This window comes from Pantherophis guttatus, chromosome 1 (genome assembly GCF_059756535.1).
Source record: "Pantherophis guttatus breed Tessera chromosome 1, ASM5975653v1, whole genome shotgun sequence".
NCBI classification, from domain to species: Eukaryota; Metazoa; Chordata; class Lepidosauria; order Squamata; family Colubridae; genus Pantherophis; species Pantherophis guttatus.
In genome coordinates this window covers 169,776,160-169,799,498 of record NC_142063.1, presented here as the reverse complement: position 1 = coordinate 169,799,498, position 23,339 = coordinate 169,776,160, and the positions used below count along the sequence as shown (strand labels likewise).

The following is a 23,339-nucleotide window of genomic DNA, read 5'->3' as shown; positions in this document are numbered from 1 at the left end:
AACTGACTTGTGCCTGATTTTACAACCTTTTTTGCCACGGTTAAGTAAAACATATTGTCATTTAAGCAAATCCAACTTCCCCCATTGACTATTTGTTGGAAGCTGGCAGGGAAGGTTGCAAAGGGCAGTCACATGACTCAGGGATGATACAACTGTCATAAATTCCAAGCACATGAATTCTGATCATGTGATCATGGGGATACTGTGACAGCTATAAGTGCGAAGACTGGTTGCAAGTCATTTTTTTTCACTGCCATAGTAACTTTGAATGGTTGCTAAGCAAATGGTTGTAAGTTAAGCAGTACCTGCAATGAGGCTAGACTTCTACTTTATGTAGCATATGTCCATGAATTCATGCCGTAATAAATTTGGTAGTTTTTAAACTACCAGAATCTTTGCTTCACTTCTAATATTCTAATAGCTTTGAAAATAGATTCCCAAAGAGCCTCTGCATTGTAAGCCCTATTGAGAAGGAATAATGAAGTATCTAATAACTGAATATCTTATATAAAGGAAGGAGAATATCCTTACTTTTTGAGTAATAAGAGACCAGAATTTTTAACAGTGCTAACTATTATGTCACCGAATAAATTATATAAAACAAAATAAGCAAATTGATTAAGATGGCATTTTAACCACGTCTTTTTAAATGACCCCCTTAAAATGTAGCAATATTAGACAAAGGAAAATCAATAATTCTGTCTGAATCTGTGTTTGTAATTTTAGATTTGGACTTACATATCAGAAGCAAGCATACAGGGGGCACTTGTGGGCACTTCAAGACTTTGAATGACATGCTTGAAAAAGCAAATGCTTCAGTTTAAATCTGCAAACAGGACCACTGCCTATCTCAAGTTTGAGGTGCTTTTCCTCTACAACTCAAAAGTACATCCTGAAATGGGGTACACACTGGAGCCAATAATAGGCATTCTGTAGTCCTGGCAAAGTAATGACATGGATGAAACTGGAATAAGAAATGACATCTGTTGAAAAAGTTCACTGAGGGCTACTGGAGCTCATACTTTTACTCTCTCTTGCCTTTGGCTTCAAAGTACATCATTTTGTGTTGATCAAGAAGCACCCAATACTTTGGCTACAAGTCTCTGGAAGCACTCTGGAACTCACAAAAAAAAACTTCAGCTTTTTCAAGTATTTAAACTGTACCCTCTAAGATCAGCCCTTTTCAGCTTAAATGACCGAACACTTACCCAATTGATGAAAAATACAAAATGATTGCTGCCTTCTCCAGATGCTGCTAAAGCAGCAGTTATAGCAAGTATGGCTCATTGCAGAGAATCTAGCCAATTCCCCCAAGAAAACTTTTTTAAAAACTGGTCAAAGAGTTCAACATGGACCCCAAATGCAAGATATGGTTTCACTTACTTCCCAAGGTCTTCGCAATTTAGATTCCACAAGCTATGATCTTAACTGTGATGTTTGAATGGACTTAAGGTAGAACAACAGAATAAAACAATAACAAGGGTATCTAAACTGGATTGCTCAACACTTTTTATCTCAAAATTGCTTGCTCAAATTCCTTTTGTTACTCTAGGGCAGGGATGTCAAATTGGCGGCCCTCGGGCCAGATGCATCATGCACAGGTCATGTCCACTCCAGCAAAGGGGAAAAACATCACAATATGTCACATGATTGGGTTTGACACCCATACTCTAGGGGAGAGATGAAAGCCATATATGAATTTCCTTTGCAAAAAAGAAATTAAATGAAAGTACTGATTTAGTCTAGGCTAGATGATTATATATGGTTCAAAATAAATTGTAAATTTATCAGATACTTTCAAATTACCAAGGAAAAATAAAGTATTTAGACTACTCTTTATATCACATATTTTCATAATAAAATTAATATTTTAAAAATTGCAATAGAGAACTGAATGGTATTAACTGGAAAAAGTAATAAAAGATATACAAGTATGGTAAAAATGAAACAAATTGTTCTTCATTATAATTCTTTGATGAAATAGGCTTTATAACCTTTATATTAATCTGTTTTGTTAAAAAACAATCATGGGGAAAAATACATCAGAAGGAGTAGTGCTTAGAGATGCAGTAGATGTGCAAGGACTTACTGCTAGACTATCACAAATAATGTGGATGAAAAATTCCTTTCTCAAGCATGAACCTATTTTGAGTTCCTCCCCACAAAGTATGGGTATTCATGAGTACAACAGCTTTTGAGGAACAATGCAGAATTTTGCATTTATGCATTTTATGTTGTTCATTCAACTAAAATAAACGTGACTACTGAGCAGAACAACTCTCTACTTTCAAATGATAACAAAAGTAGCCTGAATTATCCTGTTATATCTAACACAAAATACATGCTTTTAATATTGTTCTCCATGAATTAAAATGCAATTAATGTATCTTTAATTTTTTAAAAATTCTTCACTTATTATACAATTTATACAATAAGAGTGCAATTTGTTTAACTTGCGCACTATTTTCCTTCCCCTGCATCACATTATGGGTGGGGTGGAGGTGAAATTATAGTGAAACAATGAGCCTGCCACATTAGAAAAATACATTGTCTTTGATTTGCTAAGTAATGGAATTCTGATACTATTTTATTTATTTTTGGAAATTTGTTCCTACAAAATGGCAAATAATGTACCTCATCATGCAATATTTTCTCATTCAAAATATTGATAAAGGGAAGTACTTTTTCAATAAATACTTTTCAACTGATCATTTGCTAGCAGTATAATTTTAAGAAAGAGAGCATCACATCCATAACTGTGCAAAATTAACTAAGAGCAAAATGTGTATGATACATCATATTTGGGAAACATTATAACTTATATTTTTTAACTTTTAAACTTAGGCCACTGTGTCTCAATATGAGACACAGTGAAATAATAGCCACATCCTACAGTCATTGTCAATATATTCTGATACATTTAATACCAAACAGATCTAAAGTGGAACTGAACTACTTTCAGAGACTTTTCTTTGCCCCAATATTCCCTTCTGCTTTCTTTTTAATTAGCTGCTTTTTACATTTAAATAAACTCTAGAAAATGCTTAAGAAAACATCTCATGCTTCCTGTTTTGGGGAAGTAGGGAGAGGCATCTGTCCAAAGAAAGTTTAGAAATAAAACCCACCTCTTCCCTGACCCTTTGGATATTTGAAATATAAAAAGGAAGCAGCCAGACAAATTGGGCCCATTCAGGCTAATGACATCTAGGCAATTCACTTTTCAAAATAAGGCTTCCTTTTCTGATATACCCTTTTAGAATACAGCACTCTGGGGCAGCTGGAAGAGTATTTAAGTCCCACTAATCAAATTTCCTCTTGGCCTGAATATTGCTACCTTGAGAAATCAGTTTGAGAAGTGTAGGAGCTCCTACAATGTTTTTTCCACCAAAAAAATTTATAAACTTGTTCTTTAAGGCTGATTTAGGGGCTGCACAGCAATTTAGGTGGATACCTCAAAGCCTGCCTTGAAAAGCTTGATTTAAGCAAGCCACAGATTCAAGCATGTAAAACTGCTCACCATGAAAGCTGACTGTGCCCCTCTCCCCCCCAGAATAGTTCAGTGTAACTTAAAAGGTAAATGTTGATAAGAAAACCTAATTCTATGAATAGTTGTACAATAAAAAGCAAGCTTGAATGAAATATGGTAGGACTACAACTTTCTGTAAATGTATTATTGCATGAATCTAGGACCAAGTCCTAAGAAAACTAGCAGCCAAGGTGTAGGTATGTTATGACTCTAAGAATAAAGGCAACATACTTTTAGAAAGATAGTAAATAATAGAATTCAACGAAAAAGAGGTGACTTTTAAAATTATTTAAAGTGGGCCATAAGAGGTTGAAAAATAGTACTAGAATAAAATTACTTCACTCAGAACATTGTCATGTTAGGTGCTATGTTGTTTGTATGTATGTATGTATGTATGTATGTATGTGTGTGTGTGTGTATGTGTGTGTATGTATATGTATGTATGAATCTGCCTGCCTGCATAGCAATTGGGTTCAAGCTATGGCAAGTGTTTATACTAGTTTCAATTTAAGCAAATTCCCCTACCTATTTTCAATATAATGACCCAGAGGTTGTAATAGTCATATGCAATTATGTACGGCTCTATATATGTTCTGTATCATGGGTATCCAACCTTTTAGCTTGCCAGGGCCGCACTGAGTGAAGAGAAATAGTCCTGGGCTGCATATAAAATATATAATATAATTAATGTATATAAATAACAAACTTCCATTATTTTTAATATTTTTATTATATTTTGTGGGGTTCATTACTAGCAGTCCAAAGCTGCACGTTGGACCGCCTGTTATATATGACTTTTTCTATTGGGTGATTTCCAGAAGCATTGGATTACAACTTCTAAGATTCCTGGTCAGAACAACGAAAGACTTATAGGCTTTTGAGATAAGCATGAATCATATTCTAGAAGAATAACTAATGAAAAAAGAGGAGATGAACTGGATCCTTTCATTAAACTCTTATACGGTCAATCAGATATAGCAGGCAACTTAATGTCAATATTAAGGTAGATCATTTTGGCTGTGACGATAACCAAGGCATAGAAAGCAAGCAAATTAATCCAGGTTTTAGCTTTTCTACTTAAAAATATGCCTAAACAACCTGTACACAATGTGTTTAAGGTAAATTACAAAGATGAGACAAAAATGTATTTCCAGCAAGCATCAAAAGCATCCATTAAGGAAAAATATACATAAATACTATATTTAACTGACAAATTGCATAAACTATACCATAAGAATGACATCCAGCCACACAAATGCACACATAAGGGGCAACATCCAACCACCCATAAGCATATGCAAGATATTTTATCTTTGCTCTCCTCTTTCCATGCCATACCACCCGTCAGTTCTGCTCTGTTTTTGTACTTCTAATTCTCACATGCATCTTGACTTGGTGAAAATAAACCATAAATCACCTATCCAAGGTAGAACTTTCTTTACCCTGTAAATTTCCTAATTGAAAATACATTTAATTAGTATCGCACTAATCAGGAAGATAACTGTTGATTTCTTACATTTCTTAAACACTTTCTTGATTAAAATTTTCCCAACCTATGTCATTCATTACGAAGAAAAATTAAATTTCTAATTTGGAAGTATGAAAGAGAAAAGATTTGTTCTTTTCAGTTTTTTTTAAAAAAAGAGTAAAAGGAGGAGGAAAATCATGCATTAATTCTAATCTTAGAGCACATATACTGATAGATAAAAGCAGTTACTTCAAGCTGATTATGCTTGCAGAGTTCATGGTTAGAAACCACTGGCTGCTGATTTACCAGATTAAACACAGCTATTGACATTTTTAACTCCAAAAAGAAGAATGTATTGTAGGAATGGAAACACAAAGTATATTATGAACTACAGACTATTGCACATTTCAACATAATACAGGTGTAAAATAGAAAGTATGAAAGTAATACACTCTTGTTACACAGAAACATACAAATGATTTGTGCACACAATTCAAACCATGATCAGTGGACGCCACCATAGTCCACTGGCGTAGCTGTTTAGTGACCTTTAGAAACGGGTCCAGACTGATTATCAGCAATACATTTTCTTGTTTTTGATTTTTAAAAAAAATATTTTGAGACCACAGTATTTGATACATACATATATAATTTCGTGGTCAAGGACAAACAGATGTAGTTTTGCAATTCTAAATAAAAAGTGCAAAATGTAAAAAAAAAAAAAGAACAAAATTAAAATTATGGAAGCATAAGCTATAAATTGTCTGCATAGCTGAAATCTATTTAAAGCAAGTCCTTGGTAAGGAGTACTGACAGAAGAAAGCAGGAAGGTTTTTTTTAAAATATAAAATGTCTTCTGCATGTTCATTAACAGAATGCAGTAATGTCAGTTGCGTAAGCTTTTAAACAATTCACAGACAGTTCACTCCTGCATCTTTAGACACCATAGTTGTTGCAGTACCTCCTTCTCCAAGGTAAACAGCTGTGCTGGACTTAGAACTAACCACCCTGTCACCCACATTGTTGTTAATCTCACAATCCAGAGGTTCTGTGGAGATGACCCATGTTGCAGGGCGCCATCTCTTTAGGGAATAAGGCGTTTTCACACGTTTCTTGATCTTTTCGCCTGAGCCAGATTTCCCCTCAAGAGATGATTCACCCACTAAAAAGGAAGAATAGACAATGTTATCACACAGGCTGAAAAACATAAATACAATAAAGAGAACAAAATCCTGTGATAAGTAGTAGAGGATAAATATTCTTTAATCATATACTGCATTCAATCAAAGTATAATTAAAATGAAAGATTAAGTGATTTACTACCTATTATTATTATTATTACTACTATTATTATTATTATTAAATATGAAACTCAGTCAACTGAACATTTAAAAATGTATCACAGATATTATTGACTGGCACTGATGGTTGATACGGGTTGCTACCAGCATCCTAGGTATCAACGAAGTATCTTCTTAAAATGTTATATTATTATTATTATAATTATATAATAATAATTATTAAGTTTGCATTATTGTCACAACTAAAAAATTTAAGGCATTATTTTGGACTTATTCTTGAACAGCAGATCTCAACAGAATAAAGGACATTTAAAGTATAGTTTATGTTACACTGCAAATGAGAATGTACTATTACTATGAAAACATCTTAAAACAACGGAATACAAAAGAATATCAAATACTTTGGCCATAACTTCCCAGAATGTATTTTTCAGAGTATAAGACATACTCTCCCCCCTTCTCCAAAAAGTGGGTGAAAATTTCAGTGTATCTTATAGACTGAATATGGGCCTGTTTTTGGCCTCCCGAATCCTCCTTGGTCTGCAGAGTGCTTCTGGGGGCCGGGGAGGGCGAAAACGCGATGCAGGGGGGGTTTGGGAGCTTAAAAATGGGCCCATTTTTTACTAAAACAGGTCCGTTTTTGGCAAAAATGGGATGTGCAGAGCACTGCAGTGTGCTGCTGGGGAGGGTGAAAACGTGATGCACAGAGGCCAAAAACTATTTTTTTTTTCTTGTTTTCCTCCTGTAAATCTAGGTGCGTCTTATAGTCCGAAAAATACGGTAATTTGTTTTGTGTAGGAATTGTTTTAAATGGAGACGCATCAAACATTCAATTACTAAAAATTTTTTTGAAAAGCACAAAAAATTATGTTGTTATTTTGCTCTAAAAATAGTATAATCTATGGAAGTTTTTTTCTGAAATATTTATTGCTGCATGTCTAAACTCACTAGTTAAACTCTTACCTCTGCATCTGAAAACTATCACACTAAGGAGACTGTTACGCTATGAAAAAACTGAAGTACACAAAAATGTTCTAAATCATGGGGTTTCTTTGATGTTTGAAATTGCAAACATAAAGTTCTAAAATATATTTAATGCATAGTTGGTATGAATGCTTCATTGAACTACAGATAGTACTTGATTAACAACTACCTTGTACAATGACTGTTTTCAGTTATGACAGTGATGTAATAACTTTGTGATCAATGCCCACGTTTCTACCCTCTCATGTCTGTAAATCAAAGGAAAGCTGAAGTAAAATCAGCACCACCAGTGTTTCACATAGTGACTACTTCACTTAATGACTGAGTTATCTATTCCAATTGTGGTCGCTAAACGAGGACTATCTGTAGTATGACAAAGGAATTGCTCAGATCCTACTGAACTATATTGGGAAGAAGACTCCTTTAATTAAACTACTTAAACTAAATAATGCAATGTTTTATACAAATCTGATACTTGATAATCTGATACAAGATAACAAGCTTGTTATTTTATGTAGATAAAAATAAATTTTTCTGGTGGTATTCAACTAAAACTGAGGATATGTACATGCATATGTATATCTGTTCTTCTATTATGCAGCTTACTACAGGATAAGAAGCTTTCTAAAATATAAAAGAATTTTTGCTCAGAGTGATTTAGAATATACCGTAATAACATAATGAATTGGTAATAAGCCATCTATCAAGCAATGGAAGGTTTACTCAAGGCTTGAAAGCACTGTTTCATGCAACTTGAAAACATTGATACAAGATTTCCCTTGCTAATTCTTTGCCTTTCAAAGGATTTTATTATAACATTGGGAATGTATAACAAGCCAAAGATCAAATGTTTGAAAAAAATCAGTTTTGCTAAAGCACGTTCTTGAAGCCACAGCTTTCTTAGAAAAAAGAAAGCCTGCACAAATTATTTTTAGATCCCATAAGCATAAGCACATATTTATGCTTACAAGATGAAAGGATACGCTTCACTGGAAAGAGCAGAGATAATTTAACTGAGCTATGAGGCAGGCAGCAATGGAACAAATACAGAAATGGACATATACTTTGTTTCGAGAGGGAAAGGGTGCACACAACTTTCGTCACTTAAAATCAACATGCTTAATTCTGAAAATAATTTTGCCAAGATTCACTCATGTATCCCAGCAGAACTTACACTGAATATTACACCCATCCAAAATATTTGTGGCAGAAAGATCCAGGGAGTTAGGCCTCTGTGCTCTTTTAGTGTGGGTCGGTCCAGAAGTTGGTGCTGTTCTCTCACTGCTTTGGGTAGAAACACCTTGCTCTAGACGCAGGTTACTGTTGTTGTTGTTGGTATTTGTCCGGCCATTATCCAGTGACCGTTCTCTTCTATCTACCAGTCGATCGAGGATGCCCTCATCATGGCTCACTTGCTGCTCTCTTCTTAATAATGGCTCATGTTCATCAGGACTTGAATTGATATTCAGACGACTATCTTCTCCACTGAACTGATGTTGCAACATTTCTTGGGCTCTGTGTGTTCCTGAGCTAGTTGTTTGGCCTGATGGCACTGTCCCATTGACATACTGTGTTGACACAGTATGAGAGTTTGTTGTATGGCTCCTCCCTGCCACTTCATTTGTGGTAACTGTTACTAAGTGAGGTTCTGCAGCATTTATAGTATTCATCTTGGCAACTCCAGTTTCTACTTGCTTCAAGTTTGATTTGTGCTTCCCTCCAAATTTCAGCCGAGACTCCTTTGTTGAATTTTTGGTGTTTAAGGGTAGGCTAGTAGGCCTCTTTGGGAGGTTCTGCTGTTTGGGAAGAGGGTAGACCTGAGCAGACTGAACATCTGGAATTAGGCATGCTTGGCCATTTCCAACTTGCATGAAGTCCTGTTGTCCATTTGCTTCTACTGCCAATTTTATCAGTGGGTACAGCAAACTGGAACTAGTGCTGCTAAGTGGATCTGGCCCACTAAACTGCTTCAGAGAATGCTCCATCAGGTTTTCATCAGAGCTTTCCTTTAAGTTTTTATCTACTTCTTTTGGATCCAGCTTGTTAGTTTCCAAGTCCTCCTCTGTTAGCTGCAGACAAACAGGAGTTGGCCCACATGATTGCATGCCATTTGCAGCACAAATGTTTGTTTCACCTGAATAAGGCATTTCAGATATGGTAGTCATGCCAGTGCTTGGAGTAAGGCCAGTTGTGTTGGTGGTGGTAGTGTTGGTTGACAAGCTGGTAACGCTAGTCTCAGGGCTTGGAATACGAGCTTGTGCTTGCTGCCGCTCATAGTTAATGGAATTTCTATTCTTCTCCCCAACTGTCAGTGGTGTGCTGGACACTGAAAGTTCAGATGAAATGTTCTTCACTTTACTATCGCTGTGATTAATTGAATCCTCAATGAAAGATGAGGAAGAATATTCTTGATATGGTCTGATCTTTGCGATTCGTCTATGGTGTGACAGGTTTCTTTAGGAAAACAAAAAGACAATAGGATTAAGAGTGCTTAAAAGTATTTCAATGCAAAAAAGGGTATTTTAACCAAGAAGTACAATGACTGGGGACGGAACAAATTGAAGCATTGCTATAGTGCTGATATTTCACAGGTTTCCATACAAGCTCCTTGATATTTCTCCCTTTCTCTTTAGAAGCAGCATGCCTGTGGTTTTTTTTTTTTTTTAAATCATGGTTTTGTTTTGATTTTTACCCCATTCCCGGCAATGTTATTAACACAGTTTTTAAGATATGAGATCCGTATATTGTAAATGTTCTTTGTTTCATTCTTTCTTTGGGCTATGGGATATGGGCTAGTTAATTTAATCATCAGAGAAGATGGGAGTTGCAGCTTCAGTTGCAGTTGCCATCTTCTGAAAGAAGAAAACCTTCTGAAGCACTCTTTCAAAATCTGTAGCATTTAATGAAGGTGCCAGATATGGTTTAGATGAGAGTGCTACATACTTCTGTAAGGATACTTTAGAGAAGTTCTGGATGAGGCTGTTATCCTGAAAAGGCAAGCTGTTGGTTCTTAAAATTTAGTAATGTATGTCTAAAACCCCATAGTTGATTAAAACAGAAATTGAAGTTTTGATCCTTTATGGAATTGAGGTGACTGGAAATGAGAAAGAGAGGAGAAAGAATTTCTAGTCTTTTTGAGCTACCTTGGAATTTGGAGATTATGTTATGGACCTGCTCAGAAAATGTTAAAGGTCCAGAAACATTCTTGTTTATATAGATGCTAGAAGGTGCTTGCTTCTGAACGTTTTAAATTAAAACATTCTTTAAAACAGAAGAGGTGTGAACAAGATATTGCCGGGCACAAAGAGAAATGCCCACAAGTACCTCAAGGTCCATGGACATCATATTGCTTATAGCTGAAATAAAATATGTCTCTCTCTTTGTGTATGATATTTTATGCACCTGAAGGATTTTGTCTGTCTCTAAGTATCCAGAATATAACAATTATGCCTGAAGGAATGAAAGATTTCAGAGAAGAATAAAGGTTGCATACATTCCTGAGATGAATGAATGATACTATTTACTTCTGATATGACAGAGGGAATCACTACAGAGAATTATTCCTTCTTTATGAACCATATATCTGATTTGCAGATCAGAAAAAGGTCACTCAATAAAAGGTACTAAGATACAGAGAATATTTTAAGATAAGAGGTTGAAATATAAAAATTCATGCTTAGGCAAAGCAGGGGAAAAGAACTGGGGCAGAGTACAGCAGAACCAAGCTGTACAAGAAAGATCTACAAATGTAATTCCTGCCTTCTTGAGCAATAGAAAAAAATCTTTGTTGGATTTGTTTTTATACCAAATTAAGGATATTTTCAACTGAAGCGATGCTATGTATGTCACTAGGTATCTTTCAGAGTAACCACAACTGTAACTGTATATAATTGTCTTTGAAATGCTTTCCTGGATTTATTTTCAGTTTCATACTGAGACAGCCTATAAAAGGAACATTGGTGCAGTTGAAGATATTTTTCTATGTTTATCTAAAGAGCACCATTATTTCAATATTGTGATACCGAGTGAGTTCAGGTTCCTTTTTTTCAGATATGTAACTAATATGCAGGTGCTGTATATGTGATAACAATTCTTAAGGAATTACTTCAGAAACAAACAATAATTACAGCCTGTGACTCATGAATAATCAGCACGCGAGGAAGGTATTACTTATTGGAAAAACAGCTTTTTCTATATATGTAAAATTAAGTGCTGGAGAAATGTGATGTTCTTGCAATAAAACCAAATTTTCAAAAAAAAAAAAAAAAAACGTGCAAGAAATGTGGACCTTGTATGGATGGATGGAGGGAGACAGACAGACAGAACTATATACCGTTCATTTTGCATAGCTGTAGACATAGGGTTAACAGTTGGGCTGACAGATTTATTCCTCTCCCAAATCATCATGAGTTCAGCCATCCTCTCTTCAGCACACTGGGCTGTCAGCCGAGCTTCAGCATCTTGATCCCAGCAGTCTTCGATTGTCTCTTTCAGTGACCTTACAGCCTACCAAAGAAAACATTTTTTCAACCTCTTTTTTTTTTAACCTTTTTTCTTCAACACTACTGCTAATGATCAACAGTTGCATTATGTATGATTATTAAAACAGGCAAGTTTAGGAAGAGTAGTATTGCATAAGACCAAAGACTTATCCATTCTAACATTGTTTCCCAAAATAGCTCACTAGTTATTTAAGAAAAATCTGGACATTGGACAAAAAACTGTTTTCTTCAAATATTGTTTCCTTGACATTGACATTCAAACATATGCTACCACTGATCACGAAGATTTCATAAATCATGACTAGTTGTCACTAATGTGACAGGACTCTCACAACCTCAAGTAGTAAGTATATTAGAAAACTGTAATTCTGCACCTTTTGCCTATTAGTGATCCATGTATAGCTAGCATTTTATATTACAAAAATATAAGTCATCATAGCATACTTTACTCTTTTGTACTTTAATGTTTGTTACAGCACTTAAAATTTCATAATAATAGTGCTCTATTTCTAACTTCACATTTCAACAACATTGTCAACTGAAAAAAAAAAGCACCATAACTTTTTTTTTGTTTTTCTTACCAAGCTGTTCTCTTTCCAGGCCTCTGGGAATTTTGGTCTTTGCTTTTCTCTAGAAACAAGGACTTGCATATCTTCAAAAGTGGGGTGGTTTCCAACTTCTACTTGGAATGCCGTTTGGAACTCTGGCACAGATTCTCCTGCTTGCAGAAAAGGGTACGTTGATGTTATCAGGGAGCAGAAAAAAATAAAACAAAATAGAGTTGATGTTGAAATGTTAGAGTCTAGCAAAAATGTATTTATTATATTGTTTCTTCTTACTTCACAGACAGGATTGGATTTGTTAATAAATAAGGAAACGGTATATAAACAGTTGAAAATATTCTGAAAGTTTTAATTAAAGCTAATTAAACAAAATTCTTAATTAGTCCATATACATTTGAAAAGCCTTCTGGTGGCATATTTCTGTCCCCCCTACTTATATTATTTAGGATGCCTTTTGAATTGTAAAAAAGAAGGAACAGTTCTAAACTAGAAGTTTAAATACAGTGGCTATAGAGAGTCTACACAGCCCTGTTAAAATGCCAGATTTTTGAGTTGTAAAAAATCAGACCAAGATAAATCAGTTCAGAATTCTTTCTACCTTTAATATAGCATATAAGCTTTACAATTCAACTGAAAAACAAACTGAAATCTTTTAGGGGGGGAAATGCTACGTTGTAGGCAGATTTCAGATCTGAAGCATAATTTTTCATTAGATCTCTCTGATCAGAGGAAGGCAGTTTGAGGCCAGTTAACTGCACACAGTCTCTGGTTCCTCCCCCACCCCACTTTTTTTTTTCTACCATAGCAAATTGCAGGGCCAAGTCTAACTGACAAATTGAATCAGTGGGTTAAATTTCCCTTTTCTATAAAAAGTAATAAAAAGAAAAATCTGCCAGCAAAAAGGTTGCCCATCCGGTCTTATATACAGTACACCACTTGGTAAGTGGTTGGTTGACAGAATAAACTGAGCCACTCCCTCACCCCAGGAAAAATCAAAACATAGCAGTTGAATGTACTGTGCATGGCAGCAGCCATTAGGTCTCATAACTGAACAGTTAAGCATGTTCTTTGGACCAACTGGTGACTCAAAGGCTGTAGTTAGAATTAAAAAAGATATGTGGTGCTTCCAATTATACACCATCCCCAGAACTGATTTTCATTACCAGAACTAAACTATAACATACATATCAAAGGTGGCACACCATGACGTTTTGGGTGATATGCCAATGTTCACCAAGAACAACAACTATTCTCGAAAGCATGCCTTTCCTCAATACCTAATGCTTATTGGCAAGAATAATGCTTATTATAAAGCAGAAAGGTGGATACCACCTTGTAACACTAGATGGCACCGAACTAATTTGACAAGCAAAGCAAAAATGAGTTAAAAGAAAAATCTGACAACCAACATACCTAAATTCTTTGCACTAAGGAATTATAGGCTTTGGCTCACTTAAAGAGAGTAATAACAATAAACAAATAGAACAGTTGTTGTAAGTGAAAAAGCATGCAGCTTCTCAGCAATTCTTCTATTACCTGGGAAGAGGTCTGTACATCTCATAAAAATCTCCCAGTAGATTAGACCAAGTGCATACATATCGACTTGCTTCAAAGCTGATTCACAGTCCCTTAAATTTACTGCTCCTTCCAGCACTTCAGGGGCCATATAGCGAATTGTCCCAACCTGTAAAGACATGTTGTTGCATTGTTACATTGGCTTGGTATTTATGAAATACTGTTCGCTGTTCTTCAAGTAATTCAACAGGAATTTTTTTAGCTACATGCCCTTTCATCCTCAAGACAGCATTAACAAGAGAACATAAAGCTTCCTTGAGACCCATTCTGTGGAATCCCAACCTTATTATTTACATTTAAAGTAATGTCTGTTCTTTCCAACACATTTTATTTTGTTATTTAGTAAACATAAACCTGGTGAAACTGAAGAATTCTTTAAACAAAAGACCAGTAAAAAGAGGTGACAGTTGAATGTTAAACAAATAAATAAAATATTAATCAAAAAATAATGTTCAAATCCTATACTAATCAACAACCTGTTAAAAAATCTTAATCTTTGCATAATCTAAATTGGAAAAAGTACATAATGTAAATTGGGAACAAGAAAGAATAAAGAGAATTACTCTTGCCTCTGAAAATCGAAATAAGAATAATATGTTTGAAGCTCATTGTTCTTTTTATTTGAAAGTGGATATGGTAAAGATTTTTCAGTGTTTAAATCCACTATTCTTAAAACAGATGCATAAACCTTAAAAGTTTTGGTGTCAACATTTCTAAGGTTCAAGAGGAGACTTCCAAAATGTATTTTTCTGTCTTACTCACCTCACTAATTGCAGCATTATCCTCTTCACCTGGGCGCACCAGTCTATTCCCTGTTAGCTTCATGGAAAGGCCAAAATCACTAATGACACATGTTCCATCATTCTTTACTAATACATTGCGGCTGTTCAAATCACGATGGGAAATGGCAGGCTTGTAATGATCTGTTTGAATATATAAATACATCGTTTTACCATTCTTACTGGCTTCTTTTCACATAATATAAAACAGAGGATGGGCAATTCAAGAAAACTGATAACACTCTGAGCAGATGAAACGCTTTTATGATATCAGTTTTATGATCCTCTTGTGATGACAATTCAGGTATATTAATGCAATTAAGTGGGAATTGTTAGGAACAATTGTTAAAGAATGGCATAGTTACATATCAATTAGGAATGCATGAAATATCAAAATCCTTCTATGTATCATAGAACTGTACTTCCTGAATATGTAATATCTGTTAAAATTTTAAACCTTAAAAAGTCATCTAACTTCCAAGCAATTTGATACATAAATTACTTAGCTAATAATATGAAATATAACTATATGTTTAATAAAGCTTTCTTTCATTTTTATTAGCTGCCCCACAAATTAAGATTTATAATCGTAAATCTAAAAAGAAAGACTTGAACATGTGTTTCTTAATTAATTAAAGGTTCATTATTACAAAAGCCACTATTTCAAAATCTACTAGATTTGATTAGGATTAGGGTAAACATTATATCTAACTACCTAGAATCATTGGGAGTTGCATGGCATACGGCTTTAATAAATTATTATTATTAAAAACTGTATGCTATTTTCTGCTCATTTATAAATTAGATTGCTCTTTAAAACATTATTGGAACAGCAATGGCTGCATTTTAACTTTATGGTCTATTTAAATTAACTTGCTCATTATTTGTTTTCGTTTCCAAAATCACTGGTAACACACTTCTGTCTTCACTGAGCTTTTTTAATACAACCACTATTTTTCTTATTTATTTCTTTAAATATTATTTATTATTTATAGATTTATTTTCATCTTTCTATGCTGGAGTCACTCAACAATTAATATTTCATAACAAAATACCTTTAAAATTTGTAACAAATCTATTAATTTTTCAAATGTACAAGGACTATCGGATAGGATGGGTAGACAAATTCCTATAAAACTTTCAGGAACTTCTTGCAACTTCCCAAATGGCATCTGCAGAAACTTATGCAAAATAAGAATAAAACTAAGAGGCCAAATTTAAACACCTAATTGCTGGGTTTTTGTGAGATTTTAGATTTATTTTTTTTTTGCCAGAAATCTTATGAGACTTTCAATATATCATGACATCATAAGATCTCTAGGAAAGATTTGGTGTTCTTACATAATTTGAATTATTTTTTTACCTGTATTATTTACCTGCCTGTATTATCATGCAAAATCACTTAATAATAATATAATAATAATATTGCTTAACGCATTGTAAGCAGCCCTGAGTCTCCGGAGAAGGGCGGCATATAAATCTAATTAAAAAAAAAAAATTCCACTACTTGACCCCGTTATGCTGCATGAATGGGAATATTACACCTACCTTTAAAAAAAGAAAAGGAATTCTATACACTATAAAGCACTGTTACACACAACAGTTATACATTAACCATCTTTAAATATAGTAATCATTTCTACATAATACAGCTAGCCCTAAGAGAAGCAGTGTACCAGGTATTTCTGGTTCAAGTAAGAAAAAAACTAATTTGCATCGACATCCATATCTGCACAGAAAATACAGCCAAACAAGTAACTATAGGAGGTCGATTGTAGATTGAGCTTTATGAGGCATTATGTTGTCTTTTTCTATGAACAAAAAAGTCTACACTTTTAATAATTCTATAATCATTTCACTGCCGTAGGTCTCAGTTTTGCTTAGAGAGGTATAGCTTTTAATTAAAATTTTTCTTTTTAAAATTCTAGCTTCCATTGGAAAGGTTACTGTTTCAAAAGCAACCAACCCTATGTAGTTGAAAATATTTTACAGTCTAAGAAACTAAATATAAATATCATCAACCACATGAAAACCAATATTTCTGTCAGTATAATTAGACCATGGTCCCAACTACATATCTAACTTCAGAGGGGAATGTATGAATGGTCTACACTATTTTCCACCATACAAAAAATATTTTTCCATATGAACCAGAAAATTAGTCCCAACAAGGAAGAAGAACATGAGTGTTTTGGTATTTGTTTATATTTACGTGCAACCATGGACATGAGCTCCAGTTATTGAGAGGCTGACACACACCAATGATCACACATCTTCATCTTCAACTAATTATAAGATGGGCTGATTCAGTTTTTTTTAAATCATAGTTAATTTCTCTCTGATTGTCTATATATATGACACTTAAATAAAAGAAGGTAATCTGGGCTTATTTCAGTTGGGTTTCAACTGAACACTATACACACAACAGTTGGGTTTAGTGTAGCAAAAACACCAATAATATTTGTTGATGATTGTCCCAAAAGTGCTTTTTCCAAAAGGCAACTGGACTTTCTTGGTTTATTTTTTTCTTTTAAAATGTTTCGCTTCTCATCTATGAAGCTGCCGAAGCTTCTTGGATAAGAAGCGAAACATTTTCAAAGGAAAAACCTGTTTTTTTGAAAAAGCACTTTTGGGACAACCATAACCTGGATGATTGAGAATCTCCATAGATATTCATTGATGAGGTCATACCTGTCAAGGTATGACTATCTTGGTTCATCTTGATATTTCAATAATTTTGGATAACACTGATCACGATGTCTTTGTGGACAAGCTACTGCATCTGGATGGGGAGAAACCGGCTTACACTCAATCCTGACAAGACTGAATGGCTATGAATGCATGGTTCTTTCAGTGCCACAGATTTTTCACCTTTGGTTCTGAATGGGGTGGTATTTCCACCTACAGAACTAGGATGTAGTTTGGAGATTCTCCAAGATTCAAAGCTCCTGTTTCAATTGCCATATTAGATTGCTCCTCTAAACTGGACTGTTCAGTGCACCTATTCTGCAGTAAGCAAAGAGATGAATTTCATAGTCCAAATTACCCCTTTCAACTCCATGATTCTAAGATTATATTTTTAATAATATATGTGGTCATTTCTATTAGGTTTTTGTATTATTTTTCATTTCTACATGAAATACTTTGTTTAACAATAGTTATCGAACTGTACTATAGCTTAATATAATTTAAAGGAAGACTTCAGAATCAAAACACCTCTTACCTCCTCGTGGTAATTCTGTATGAAGATATGCCAGGCCTCTAGTTACAGAATGCGCCATTCGGCAAGAGTTCACCCAGTCACTAGCCTGGAGAGTCAAATATCTGCACAAAGAACCCTGGAGAAAATAGAAGGCACTTTCTTAGTGTTTTATCTTTTACACGTGTTTACATATTCTGTGTTTCTAAGATGCCATTTCAACATTTGAAAGCATGAAGGGCGATGGTAGTGATAGTCAACAAGAATAATGAACTTGTGATTACTGTTTGCTTTGGTCTTGGAAAACAAGAAATAAATACTGTCCTTAGTGAAACAGTGCTGTACAGTCCAGGTAAAATGCGAAAGCATGATGAATATCTAAAGATCAAATCGATATTTCCAATGATATTAAGAGTTTCTGCTTTACTGTTACCACAGAGAATAAGAGGGTTGCTGCAGGCTAATACGAGTGGGTATAGGAGAATGGAGTTGTGAAAGTCTTTTGATAAAAGTTTTTTTCAGCAGGTAGGAAAAAAAGTACTTCCTACCAAAGGGTGAACAGGGAAGGAGAATATAGTTGCAACAAGTTGCAGAGAGGAGAAGATCTCACTGGTTTAATAAAAGCAAGAGGTCCAGACAGGATTAAAACTGTTTTTTCCAGTCAAAGGTCTTCAAAAATTTTCTGTTTAGCTGCATGGAAAAACCTTTGTGGAAGGCTTCCAAGAAGGTAACAGAATGTACCAAAGTACAAGAAAGTAACTCTGCCAGATGCTCCAAACTATCAGTTGGACAGCTGTTTTGATGGGAAATGATAGTGTATCCCATTCAAAGATTCTGCCCATGTATAAATCTTATACATGGTGGCATTTTCGACATATTCCCATTTGATGCCCACTGTTCGGAATGTCTGTCACCAAGTTTTGCATGGATACCTCGCCTCCCCTTTCCCTCTGGCAGCTCCTATCGTACAAGGTTTTTCAGGCATTGGTGTTCTGGCAAGCAAAGAATATGGCCAGCTAGGCACATTCGCAGTTCCATCACAACTTCAACTTCTAAGATCCACTCTGCTGGAAAATGTCTTCATTGGTGACATGGTTGTGATAAGTGACCTCCAGAATTCTCCATAGGTAACACTGATGGAACACATTGAGCTTTTGTGCTGTGTATGCTGTTATTGTCCATGTTTCACTGGCGTAGATTGTTGTTGATAAATAATGTTGGTAAAGTTTGATAAAGCTATAACTTGCTCTTGTTATCTATTGTTGGGGCTGACCAAATAGGTCGTAAATGCTGGAATGCTGCTGAGGTTTTACCAATTCTGTATTTGACATCTGTATCTATGCTGCTATTTTGTGATAAGACGCCATTGGACATGTTCTATTGGCTGTTGCCAGTTGTGATTATTGTGTTAGGAGGGCAACTCCCAATCAACATGACTTTGGTTAGAATAACAAGGTTAGAAACAATAATAGTCAGATTATATTAAAAAAACATGCACCAGCTGCACCATCCAATGGGGACAAGCTAATCTTCATTATCTACAAATACTTTCCTGAACAGCCATATCTTGACAGTTCTCCGAGACAGATTAGAGGACAGGACAGAACAGAATAGTAAATTTGAAGGAGAATCTGTCACAAATCTCCTTTTTCTGAGATCAACTTCTGTGCCTAAATAAAAGTCAGTGAGGGCTGTACCATAGGAACTGAAAAGGCAGTAGAAATAAGATGGCCATTGTGGAAAGGTTGCCAGAACTAAAGGTCAGGAATTCAATGACACAAGGTTTTTCTTCTCCTTTTTTAGTTGTGGTTAGATTTGGGTGGGCCAAACCTTAATAATGGCTATTTCCCAAACTGACACTAGGGCAGAAGAGTCCTGAGGATCCTGGGCAGGTAGTGGAGAATTCAGTCTACCTTTCAGATGAAGAAGGAACAACTTCTGGTAGATGACAGAAAACTTGGAGGAAGACAAAAAAACTATGGTAGCTTTGCATTTATTCTTCTTAGAGCTTGCTCCCAAAGATTGATTTGCAAACTAGAAACTATGATACGTATGTTCACTAAATGAATGGCAATATTTAGATGAGTCTACTGTGATTTTCACCAAGACAAAAAATACTGTTTATGCCTTTCTAAAAAAGGTTTAACATAAATAGCACCCAGAGATTATTTTATTTATTATTTATTAGTCCAATTTATATGTCGCCCTTCTCCGTAGTCTCAGGGCAGCTTACAATGCATTATAGCAATAGCCTGCATACTTTTTTGTATATACCTGCTTATTAGGGCTTTCAGCCCCCCCTAAGCGGTGGTGTTCTATACAAAGTTGGCTTATTGCCCCCACAGTCCGGGTCCTCAATTTACCTACCTCGAAAGGATGGAAGGCTGAGTCAACCTTGAGCCTGGTGAGATTCGAACTTGCACTAATTGCAGACAGCTGGCAGCTAAGTGCTAGCACTTAACAGCACTTTAGTCCACTGCACCACCGAGGCATTATTGAAAAGGCAATTCAAATAATCCTTTTTAAATTAATTGTATCTCTTATCTTTATTTTCTTATAGCTGTCTGAAATAATAGAAATTACTTACACTGGGATAATATTCCATTACTAATAAATACTCCATTCGTCCATCTGCAGTGCATCTCTCATCCCCCACAATGAAGTGAGCAATATTGTCATGTTCCATCAGTGGGATTCTATAAATATTTCTCTCATTTATAAAATTCTGGCGATTAGCAAAAGAAAATACTTTTACAGCCACTGGACGCTCATCTAAAGATCCTTTGTATACAGCTCCATATCGCCCTCGTCCAATAAGCTGTGAATTTTTTTTAAAAAAGAAAGAGTTAGATTTTAAAGTTCAAGACACTCAATCTATTGATTTTAATGACCTATTTTATGTGTTCATGGTTTGAAGCTTTTCTTTTGCACACTGAATTTAACCCCCAAAGAATGCATTTTCTAATTCAAATGTTAACAGAGATGGAATTATATCTTCTTCAGATTTCTTGTTCTCACTAAATCACTCTAAATTCTTAGTATGAAGATTTTGCAATAATAATAATGTTATTAATAAATCATGTGAATTATAAAGACATAGAGCTGGAAATTGTGAATGATAAACTCACCTCCAGTAGTTTCAAACTATCCAGATCTAATGAGGGTTCTAAAGCTGCTGCTTCCATCATGTTCATAGTATGCAGGCCTTTTTTATGGATCCCTGAGGAAAGATGAAGATATGAATTATATTGCCCTTCAAATTGATCAGACTTCTTGATTTATTTCAATAGACCTGCAATTCTTATAAACCACACAGTGAATGAGATATATAGGTCAACTCACTCACAAGACTATCTACAGTTTTTTTGCTTTTTATTTTCCATGGCAGAATAAATAAACTGCACAGGAGACTTGGTGTGATGTCTGAATCAAGAATTATAATTAAGTGAATATGTATTAGTTAAAACTATAAGGTGGTTTTAAATCATATCTGTTGTTGGTTGAGAAAACTTGATTTGTTTGAACACAAGAAACTATAATTTTGGGTCTGTGAACTTCTCCTATTCCTTTTGTTTCAAAGCTCATACGAAGAGAAAAGAACAAAGTAGAAGTAATATAATGCAAGTACTGCGGGCCCAATTGGCAGAAAAAAGCTCAAGACCATATAGGTTGGAAACATGCAGAAGAGGCCTTCATCTTGCAGTAACCTAGCCAGGAAACTTCTTTCAAAATGTTGCTATCTACACTGTGTCTCACATGTTGCTGAATAAAGTTCCACAATCCTTCATGGTCTATGATAGCAATAAATTTTAACTAATTTCTACAATGTTATTACTGTCTATGATGATGAGGATGTTGACAATTATAGTGCAACATTTGGAACCAAAGACTGAGAAATGCCAGAGAGCATTAATAAAGATGAAGCTACGGTAAGAATATGTAGCAATGATAATATTATTAGGGTCTAGACTTTTACTTTTTCAGGTCCTGTACTCAATGCCTTTGCTTGATATCTAGAGCACTTTGTTACAAAATCCTCTGGAATGTAAGGGGCTCCAGTTCAAGTGGACTGGACAAAAGTTTTTTTCCCTGTATTCTGTGAATGTCTAATAATAGAATAGATGCAAATTGCTGCCTAGTAGATTGTAACATACTGAGGAGTTGGCAGGTTGAATATTTAAAATATTTAATAGCAAACTGAGTAACTAAAGAAAACAAATATAATAGGAATGTGAACATTATCTCAAGGAAAAATAGAGGCAAAATATTATAATAGAAATTTATTTATCAAAGCTTACCTCCTAACATCCTGTATCCAAAGAAAATAATAGCCATCAAAACAGCCAGTACAGATACTGATGCCAGAATTATTACAATTGTGTCATCTCGTTGAGGAGGATCTGAAAGAAATCAAAATGTATATGATTATCTCTTCATATATAATCCATTTTTCAGGACAGATTAAATTAATATTCTGACCTGCTATCAATTATCTTGTCATTTCTCCCTCCTTTTGGTGGGAGGGGAGGTAGGAAGGTAACTTTCAAAATACACAGACTGAAATCCAATAAGCAGAGTCCACAGAAGATTCTCTTATCAGGAGAAAGAAGGAGGGAGACCATTTTTCCTTATTTCCCTTCTCCTGCTAGACTGGGGATATTCCCTCAATTCTTCAGGGGCAACTCAGTTGTATGGGAAAGGAAAAATAAATGAAAATGGTTCAACCATCATTTTATCACTATCAGAGGCATTCTGTTAATGAAAACAGCACCCTTTCTTCCACAAATTCTAGATCTCACCTTAATTACAAATACTAATTATAGTTGTTAGTCACTTCACCCTTTCAAAGTTGTACAATGGAGTATTATAAGAGGAATGTATTTCTTTGGACTACACAAACTACATAAACAGGTGTCACAAAACTCAACTAAATTGAATCAACATGAAAGTCAACATATTATACAATTACAAGAAACTACAAATCAATTTTCAATTTCTAGTTATGGATCATCTTATAGTGTAACAAAACAAAGAAACACTGAAAGTCATTTTCTTTACCATTGCAGGTATTTGGGCTGAACTGAATTACTATGAGAAAATATGGCAAATAGTATTTTCTGAAAGATTAATGGTAGTCAAGACAGGTTGCAAAATGTTCTGTGTGGGAGAAATGTTCCTACAGTACTTTGGTCTTACATTAAGGACATGCAACATTCCCAAAGTTGGGGGGATATAACTCTCTCCCCCCACATTATAGGAAGGGCTAGGATTGATTTCTATTTGACATTTTTTGCATGTGCGCGCCGGAACCCAGAAGAGCAATGGGAGAGAGCTGGCATGCCCGGAGAGATGGCTCTGTGTGCCACTTCTGGCACACATGCCAAAGGTTCACCATCACAGCCATAAGCAGTTCCACCCTTTTTTGCCTCCCCTCCAAACAGC

At 35.0% G+C, this 23,339-nt stretch overlaps 1 protein-coding gene across 2 annotated transcripts in view; it reads right to left on the bottom strand.

Moving 5' to 3' along the window:
- Nucleotides 1-4,237: 4,237 nt before the first annotated feature.
- Nucleotides 4,238-23,339, bottom strand: part of BMPR2 (bone morphogenetic protein receptor type 2) — a 106,469-nt gene continuing 87,367 nt past the window's right edge. The window contains exons 4-13 of one of the 2 annotated variants that reach the window (XM_034431056.3): nt 22,196-22,297; nt 21,026-21,117; nt 20,485-20,715; nt 17,922-18,036; nt 14,682-14,842; nt 13,881-14,028; nt 12,363-12,499; nt 11,613-11,785; nt 8,454-9,733; nt 4,238-6,156 (exon numbers count right to left, since the gene is read on the bottom strand). In XM_034431056.3, the coding sequence (XP_034286947.2) occupies nt 5,906-6,156; nt 8,454-9,733; nt 11,613-11,785; nt 12,363-12,499; nt 13,881-14,028; nt 14,682-14,842; nt 17,922-18,036; nt 20,485-20,715; nt 21,026-21,117; nt 22,196-22,297 (2,690 nt within the window). In that variant the 3' untranslated portion in view covers nt 4,238-5,905. Of the gene's footprint in view, nt 6,157-8,453; nt 9,734-11,612; nt 11,786-12,362; nt 12,503-13,880; nt 14,029-14,681; nt 14,843-17,921; nt 18,037-20,484; nt 20,716-21,025; nt 21,118-22,195; nt 22,298-23,339 lie in introns of both variants that reach the window. The other variant, XM_087885124.1, reaches the window with a different exon arrangement.